Source organism: Caloenas nicobarica, chromosome 2, assembly GCF_036013445.1.
Source record: "Caloenas nicobarica isolate bCalNic1 chromosome 2, bCalNic1.hap1, whole genome shotgun sequence".
Classification (NCBI taxonomy): Eukaryota; Metazoa; Chordata; class Aves; order Columbiformes; family Columbidae; genus Caloenas; species Caloenas nicobarica.
The window spans coordinates 109,020,484-109,030,091 of NC_088246.1; the positions used below are offsets into that span (position 1 = coordinate 109,020,484).

Here is a 9,608-nt window from a genome sequence, read left to right on the forward strand (position 1 = left end):
AATTGAGGAAATCTTTCCCGAAAACGACATTTTTCCTAATCCATAAAACAAACACATAACTGTGTTATTTCATAGTTGATCTTAAGGGGAAAAGAAAAAGAAGTATCCATAAGAAATAAACCCATCTTTCAGATTTTCTTCATCTATATTCTCTACAAGACCCCCAGTCCTGTCAAGCTCCTGATGCAGTCAGAAAATTCTTTTTACAAGGTTTCCGAAGTCAGGAAAAAGCTTTATATATAAAACTCTCTTCAATGTATACATTTTATACATTTTGATATATATATATATATGTGAGACTTAAAATTTCAGCAAGTGTGATTTGCAGCTTAATTTCACTCTAGAAATGCTGCTTATAGGGAAGCCACAGCTATAACTGTGTGACTAACATTTTGCTGGTAATTAGCCCAGTTGGTACATGTGTGGCTTTAGATACAACAATATTTTTTTCTGTATTTCACTTATATAGATATAAATTTCCCTTTTTTTGTCTCTTTGCTACTTTTTTCAAAAAGTACTGTCTCTGTGTCCGTAAGTGTGAAATCCTATGGGACATATATTCATTATTCTGATGCATTAAATCTCCAAGACAAATGACAGTGAACAGTCTTATATAAGAAACATTTATCTAGGTCTGATGCGTGTTCATGAAATTGAAACTAGGCTGTGTAATGTTATATAGTGTCTTGGGCATATGTGAGGAGCCAGAATAGCTTGTAATATCATTAATAAGTGGCTAACTCTATCTTGTTGAACACTAGAGGGAGATCAAAGCAAAAGAATAAATGATCTAACAGATTATGGATACTAATTGGTGTTGTTCATCAAATTTCAACTTATGATAAGATGAAACACCAGGTAGCATAGTATCTTAATTCTTCATCACAGTTTTTACATGGCTTTATTCAATATTTTACCTAAAATGTTATTTTGAACCAGGAAAAAAAAAACATAGAAGGAAAAAGACTGTGTTTATATCAGTACCTCAGTTAATGTATTCTGTATTAAATCAGTTTTTCATATGATATAGATTTCATTAAATCAGAAGACTGAAATTTTAGCAACTGAACAATGAAACATAAGCACACAGTCCATGTACCTCACTGTCCTCTGAAGTCACGGTACCTTGTTCTCATTATATACTACAGTTGTAAGTGGGAGAAACTCATATTTCTCCAAGATCTTTCCTAGAGAGAGATCTTTCTGTTAGACCTAAAGGCATGCCGAGATTGTTCACATACAGAACAGGATGGAGATCGATGCTGTCACTCATTTGCCATCACAACTGCCATTTTGTTGACGGTTTGCTGAGCAAAGTTTGTAACACAAAATGTGTGGTTTAAGATGCAGACATTTTTTATTTTTGATTGCTCAAAAAAAGTGCCCTTGATAACTTTTGAAATAAAGTTATCAAATGCACACTTTTTTGCCCTCTCAGTTGCTGCTGGGAAATACCAAGACTTTCCGCAGGATTCCCATAGGAAGGGCCCTTAGGGCCTTGTGTAGTTTCCTAAGTCGAAGGACCTGGCTAAACAGGCCCCAGCGGAGGAGGAACCCTGGCATCCAGGTTTCGAAACCAAGGAATTACTCCTGCTACAGTTTGTACAGAGACTTTTACGCTGGTATTGGCCATGGTAGAAATGTAGTTATTGCAACAAAGAGCTCACAAAGGGTTCGTCTACCCTGAGTAAATTGCCACTGAGCAGCACCACACTCAGTGGCAGTGTAGTGCTACGCGTAGTAACACACTTGCAGCCACCTCACAGGCCAGTACAGCAGTCAGCACCACCAGCATGCCCTGTTCTCAGTGTACACTGTGGTGCAAGGAGAAAATGTGATATATACACATTAGTAATTGCTATTGTTATTTAGGGAAGAAAAGGTTTGGATAAGATCAAGGGAGATGAGAGGGCAGGAGCAGAGGGAAGCGCAGATGGGAAGGGAGAGCTAGAAATTTGCCTTTTAGCGTGGTAAGATGCTAAGCTGGCTCCAGGCTTGTTGTGAAACCATAACCTCTCATAAAGTCACCAGTCAGTTCTCCTCCACACAAAAAAAAAAGAATGTTCCAAGTTTCACTGTGCAGCTTGGTTCAAAGAGGAGCAATATTTATACATTATTGAACAACTGTGCTGCCGTTAAAGTTAAGTAGCAACTTCTCAGTGTTCCTTGCACTGTTTGGATCTTTTTAATAAATGGCAAGGGAGTTAAAATCCAGGTCATCTAAGAAAACTATTTTCTTCAAGAGTTTGACAATAATACAAATTGTAGCTGAGGATGTTTCACACATGATCTGCTGCTGTTCACAGAGCAGATTTCTGTTTCTTTTTTTTTAATGCAGTTTCTTTTTTTTTTTTTTTTATGTTGAGTTACCATAATCACAGTCAACCTAGAAGTCAATATGATACTTCAAATACTCTGAGACAGCCAGTGGTCTTCCCTTTAGCTATGGCCAGAAAATCTAGGGGAGGTAGAGCAAGCAACTTTCAAGCTAACAGAGCCCTTGGGAGTCTGTGGATATTGTAGAGTAATTCCTCTGACACTATTACTTTTAACACCTGTAAGGAACTATACAATGTGCAGGGCAAGGCAGAGTCAGGGTCCGTGTGCCCTTTCGCACTTGCCTGCTTGCTCAGGGCTAAGCCCAGCTGGCAGACAAAAAGAAATGACCATTAGAAAGTGTAGGGAATAGCTCGTCCTCATGGCTTACCTTCCCACACCAGCTCCAGTCCCCTTTGTCTCCATGAAAACCATTGCCTACCTACTGCAGAAAAAAATAAAAAGAAAATATGTATTTTTAGAAGTTCTTCCTTCTTAAATGCCTTGTATATATGTAAAAGCTGGAAACAAGGAAAAAAGGGAATTGTCCATAGTTTTTTGTCAAACGTATTTTGATACAAATTTTAACAGTTGGAATGGAAGTGACTGAAAATGTATGTAGCTCCGATCCACTGAACATGGATCTCATGCTGTCATTTTCAGAAACAGGTTGTCCTAGGCAGCACCAGACATTTTAACCAGTCACACACAGGTTGTCCCACCACCTCCACAAGGGTTTCATGTTCCACTATGACCAAGTTTCAGAAGGAGAGCCAAGCCGAACCCACACCAGGTACTCTGTTGCCCAAGGTCCTTTTATTTAAGCTTACACTGGATAGCTTTAGGGATGAAAGGCTAGAGACAATGACATCAGAAGGCATTTGTTAACACACTGAAGACTTTTTTGGACTGAGAAAAGGTCGTGGTCTTTCAAGTGACAAATAAGTACTTCTGTATATACTGAATGCGTTGTGAACTGTACTGTATATACTGTGGCTGAAACAAGCAACACTTGTTCTTTTTCATTCCTAATATTTCTTTTTTAAATATATATACATAGAAGGACAGGGAATTAATCTCCATAATTGGCCAGTTATCGCAGCTGCTTCGTGAAGTCCAAAAGCAGAAGAGATTACTCAGTACTTTCTCAGTTTTTATTCATTGCCAGCTCTTTAGAGATCAAATCCAGCTTGGAGTCTCTCCAGTAAAAGGAGAAATGGTCTTCTAGTAAAAAATTAGTTCTAGTAAAAAATTAGTACATGCAAAAAATCTTGTGAAATTACATAGTATTTAAAGTATATAATTCTTTACTATATCTTATCATTATAGTTCACAGCTGAAATTACTTTTGTTGCTATTACAGCTGATCAGACCAGTTTAACATTCTGAGACTGAGGGAAGCTTGTTGTTTATTTATTTAACAAATAAGTTTTCATTCAATTACAAAAAAAAAAAAAAAAAATCAAGTGTGGACTTGTTTTCCCAGACCTTTCAGGTGCTAAGTCATCACATTCATACTGTAAAGAAAATTGAATCTTTGTAACCAATAGTCACCTGGCACACAGCAGAGATTTATGCTTTTTGTCCAAGACTAATCCAGCACTGTGCTGGGAGCAACCAGCATCTGTGGAGCCATTCTCAGCCTTGTCACAAGACGAAGTACTGGGGCTGGCTCTAGGCTGTGTGACATATACCAGCGCGAACATGCTTTGCAAGTATCAGTGTGTTGTAAAGAACACAACCATAATCACAGTGAGCAAACACAATTGTCAGGTCCTCCAAATTGTATTTGTTTCATAAGTTTGTGCAAAATTGTCACTATAGTTTCCAGTCTTGGCTTCCAGTCTCCCAGTTTCCTGCTTCATCTTGCTTTAGATAACTACAAATCAAAGAGAAATTGCTGATAATCTTACAAAAGTATGCATTTTTTATAGCTATTGCCATCAGCTCATTGCCCATCATACCAGGTCAGGAGAACGGACTGCCACTTTCTAGATAAATATTTCTGAATACCCAGTGCAACTGAGCTGTTGATTTCTCCCTCGAGGACCTAATCTAAACACGAAAAAGAATGAGTTGAGGTTTTTGCAGTTTTTGTTATACAGCTACATCTGCAAATGTTTTTCAAACTTAAGGCGTCTTTTTTGTTATTTACTGCTTTTTGACTGTTTTATATTTCTTGCTACAGTCAGGCAAACTTATTCTTAGACTGTGAACAACCTTGAGAAAGGTAAAATCCAAATAGTAAAGCCATTGCCAGGAAAAAATGACTGTAGTACAAGGCACTTTTTTATTTTTAAATTCTTGTGTCTTATTTTTAACAATTCTGACACATAAAAACTAGCTGTGAAAGGCTGACTTTGCAGACATTGCCCAAGATAAATCTGAGGTCTTTCAGAGAGTGGTGTTGGTGAGTGGCATGAATCCTTTATCTGGACAATACAATGATGAAACAAACTGGTGGGGGTATTGACAGTGGACTTTTTTTCACCTGATGATTATTTATAGCTTTGTGTGACATGACCTTGGCTTTAATTTCTGTAACCATTGGAAAGCTCCAAGGTGTCTTCTTTTTCCATTAGCTTTTAGGACACACTGAGGTTACTCATCATGTTCACAGCAGTTTTACATCCCATAGAATCACAGAATCATTTCAGCTGCAAGAGACCCTCAGTATCACTGAGTCCAACCATAACCTAACTCGAGCACTAAACCATGTCCCGAAGAACCTCGTCTAAACACCTTTTAAAAACCTCCAGGGATGGTGACTCCACCACTTCCCTGGGCATCCTGTTCTAATGCCTGACAACCCTTTCTGTGAATAATTTTTTCTTAATATCCGATATAAACCTCCCCTGGCACAACTTGATGCCATTTCTTCTTGTCCTATCACTTGCTACTTGGGAGAAGAGACCGACACCCTCCATGCTACAACCTCCTTTCAGGTAGCTGTAGACAGCAATAAGGTCTCTCCTCAGCCTCCTTTTCTCCAGGCTAAACAGCCCCAGTTCCCTCAGCTGCTCCTCATCACACTTGTGCTCCAGACCCCTCACCAGCTTTGTTGCCCTTCTCTGAACTCTCTCTAGTACCTCAATGTCTTTCTTGTAGTGAGGGTCCCAAAACTGAACACAATATTCAAGAAGGGACCTCATCCAGTGCCGAATACAGGAGGACAATCACTTCTCTAGTCCTGCTGGCCACACTATTCCTGATATAAGCCAGGATGCTGTTGGCCTTTTTGGCCACCTGGGCACACTGCTGGCTCTTATGCTGCCAGCTGTCAATCAACACCCCCAGATCCCTTTCTGCCAGGCAGCTTTCCAGCCACTCTTCCCCAAGCCTTTAGCACTGCCTGGGGTTGTTGTGACCCAAGTGCAGGACTCGGCACTTGGCCTTGTTGAACCTCATACGACTGGCCTCAGCCCAATGATCCAGCCAGTCCAGATCTCTCTGTATGGTCATCCTACCCTCCAGCAGGTCAACATTCCCATCCAACTTGGTGTAATCTGCTAACTTACTGAGGGTGCACTCAATCCTTCATCCAGATCATTGATAAAGAGATTAAACAGAACTGGCCCCAATACTGAGGCCTGAAGAACACCACTTGTGACCGGCCTCCAATTGGATTTGGCTCCATGTGTAGCCTATCTGTCCTACACTGCTTAGAAGTGTTAAACTACTTCATGCAGACTATCTGGTAGCAGTGAAATAATCCTGTAAATGTGGGATCTACTGCAAATGTATGATATAATCTGTATAACATAGATCAAGCACTGGATTTACTACCTGTGTACAACACTGTATACACAAATATGTCTGTCTGGGAGGTCTGAGACAGAAGTATGACTGTGCACCATGCTGAAGCATCAGAAAAGGAGGCAATTGGCAACATCCTTGATGGAACCCTAAAAAAATAATGTGCAATAGCTATGTATACATGCCGAAATGAGAATCTCTGAAATAAGAATGTCTTTTTCTGTCTTTCTATTAATTGTTTGAAAACAACAATAAGTGATATGAAGTGATCATTCAGTTTACTGTAAGTGCTCTAAAGCCTTTATAAGTTCTCTGCTCTAACCAAATGTTGTACTTTATATGAAGTTACTGTAAAATTATAAGCAGCAGATGTAATATATCATGCCATTCAAAATATTATGTGTTTTCAGTGAAGGAAACTTCATGTTTGTCAGGCAGATCTTTTCAGCAGTATAACTATACCAGTAAATAAGCATTTGTTAAAATAGTTCTGAGATAATAGTGACTTAAAAAATTCATTTTTGCCAACTCATTGTCCTGTTTAAATCCCACAGAAATGAGGCTTTGTCTAAAGTGTCCCTGTTGACCTTCTATTAAGGGTGAAAATTAAGTTGTTCACCAGATTTCTAGATTAGAAATCATAAAACTTAACTGTGAAAATAGCTCTAGTGAGAATAGGGAAAATCATATCATTACAAAGACATTGCTGAGTCTCTTATTCTTGTTAGCAACTCCTTCCTTCACATACTGACAGATGCTGAGCTAATTGTCTTTGGGAAAGTCCATGAATGCTGCAGTGCAATACAGTTCATTTATTCCACTACACAGACTTTGTTTTCAGATGAGTATGGGTACTCTCCTGAATATTTTCTCTTAAGTCAGTTTGTTTCAACTGAATTCATGACGGCTGGTGGTCCAAGTCTCAGCATTCTTCACCACAAGTAGCACCTTACTGGAAATTTCAGCAGATGACATTAGCAAACCCAGGTCAGAACCCTGTTTTCCACTGAAAAACAGCCAAACACATCAATCTGCATTAAGGCTAATCATATTCAAGCAGCAGTTCAGCTGTCCTGATTACAGATACCCACTGACACTTGCAGAGGGCATTGTTTGTATAAAAAGTAATTAAAACTTTTGACTTCTCCCTTTGAAACAGTAACAGAGTGTATTATGGCATTCGGCAACCCTGACTACGAACAAATGTCCAAAGGAATTTCAAGGCTTACTGGTGTGGAAGTGCCAAACAATTAAAAGCTGTTTTGAATTTAAAAACAAAGGGAGAATATGTCAGTTCTTTAAAAAGAGGGACGTTCCAAATAGCAACTGCATCTGCATTTCACAAATAGGGCTCTAAAAACTACAAGAAAAAGTGGGTCTTATTGTTTATGGGTAACACGCATACTAAATTAAGATCACATCCATTTATACATTACTGAAAAGCCTAAAAATCCTAATCCTTTAGAATGATTTCTCTATGTGTTAATGTAGTTTAGATCAGGATTTTTATGGAGAAAGAAAAACATCATCTTGATCCCGAAATAGGCATTTGGTCTTTTAGATAGTTGTAAAACACAGCTAAGAAAAGATTGTACGTTAGATCTTAATCTCCATTAGAAATATTTTCATCAAATCAAAAGACAGTTTCAATTTGCATCAAAAATAAGCCTCTCGCTAGTATCTAACATGCCTCAGAAATATATCAATATTTACAAATGTTCACATCTAAATTGAGGGCATTTTATTTCACCATAAACAGTGTGGTGGTAAACATGTTGCTGTCCTGGACAACAGTTTGTCTTGGCATTGGTCTCATTTGTGTCTAATAACACTGTAAATCTTGTGAGAAATGCCAGACTTTCTCAAAGCAAACAGCTGGGCCAGTAAAGATTGCCAAACACTTGAAGTCTGTCAGATCAGTTTCAGTGAACATGGAATGCTCATTGCTAAATAATACTTCATGTATTTTTTAAAACTGCTTTGAAGCTAAAAGGGAATTTACACTTTCCTCTAAGGCTTAGTGAAGCCTGGAGCAGCTCCTATTTTATCCAAACCAACTTCACCTTGCTCTGAGGATGATATATGTTCATTCCATTGCAAAAAGTGATATTTCAAATGTCTATTTTTACCTTATCTATGTGATAAATTTATGCTTGATACATATGTTTCTCCATGTTTTCTTGTAGGAGAAATCCAAAACATTTCAGTTAAGATTAATACCGCTGCAGATGAAGGAGAAAGTCTTCATCAAATGAAGAATGGTCTGACTGACAGGTCAGCTTCAGAATACAGCCAAGCCTGAGAAACGACGATCGAGAACCTTTCCACGATCAGAAGAAATGAGCACTGTGAGACCTTCCAGCTTGATGAAACATGCAGGGCAGACAAGCATTCCTTCCCTCGAAAATATAAGTGATTTCTCATTAAATGTCACTGACTGCACCCAGGTTGTGGTGCCAGAGGAAGTTTTTTTCACTGTTGCTGCTGCTGGAATACTGGAAAACCTGCTTGTCCTTATTGCTGTTGTTAGAAATAAGAATTTGCACTTGCCCATGTACTTCTTCATTTGCAGTTTAGCTGTTTCAGACATGTTAGGTAGCTTGTACAAAACTCTGGAGAACATCTTTATCATCTTGTGCAAAATAGGGTACCTGACACCTCGTGGGAACTTTGAGAAGAAGCTGGATGACGCCATGGATTCCATGTTCATTCTGTCTTTGCTGGGGTCAATTTTCAGCTTGTTAGCTATTGCAGCAGACAGATACATCACCATCTTTTATGCTTTGCGGTACCATAACATCATGACGCTGAGAAGGGCCTCAGTTATCTTGGCAATCATTTGGACGTTCTGTGCCGGCAGTAGCATTGCAATTGCCCTCTTCTCCTATGAAGTAGCAACTGTCATTCCTTTCACCATCCTGTTCCCTTTAATGATGTTTTTTATCCTGTGCCTCTACGTCCATATGTTCCTCCTGGCTCGATCTCATGCTAAAAAGATCGCCTCGCTGCCGACCAGCACAGTCCATCAGAGAACTAACATGAAAGGAGCCATTACACTGACCATTTTCCTGGGGGTTTTCCTCTGCTGTTGGGCCCCCTTTGTTCTTCACATCCTCTTAGCAAGGTTTTGCCCACATAACCCTTACTGTGCCTGCTACATGTCCATTTTCCATGTGAATGGGACGCTCATCATGTGCAACGCCATCATCGACCCTATAATTTTTGCATTCCGAAGCCCAGAATTACGGAGTACATTTAAGAAGATGTTCTGCAGTGCCAGGTCAAACTGGAACTGGTAAACACTTCAAGAAAAATTAAGATTATAGAAGCACAACGGTGAGGTGTTGTGCAACATCAGTTTGCAGAGTTAAAAATACTAACAAATACGCTCAAAGTAATACTATCCTTATAGGATGCAGCCAGTGATTTTCAGAGGGCTACGAAAGAGTGCATAAAAACTGAATATGAACACAAATCCTTGCCATCCAGACCTCCAGAAATATTACTGATGAAGTTAATTCTGCCAACAGTTTTCA

General features: G+C 39.1%; 1 protein-coding gene across 1 annotated transcript; it reads left to right on the forward strand.

Annotated features, from left to right (window-relative positions):
* The first annotated feature begins 8,411 nt into the window (after positions 1–8,411).
* Positions 8,412–9,371, forward strand: MC2R (melanocortin 2 receptor). Its single transcript, XM_065629273.1, has one exon. It carries the CDS (start codon positions 8,412–8,414, stop codon positions 9,369–9,371), a length of 960 nt encoding a protein of 319 aa, XP_065485345.1.
* Positions 9,372–9,608: the final 237 nt, after the last annotated feature.

Coding starts and splice junctions, on each gene's coding strand:
- MC2R (XM_065629273.1), top strand. CDS start 8,412: ATGAGCACTGTGAGACCTTCCAGCTTGATGAAACATGCAGGGCAGACA.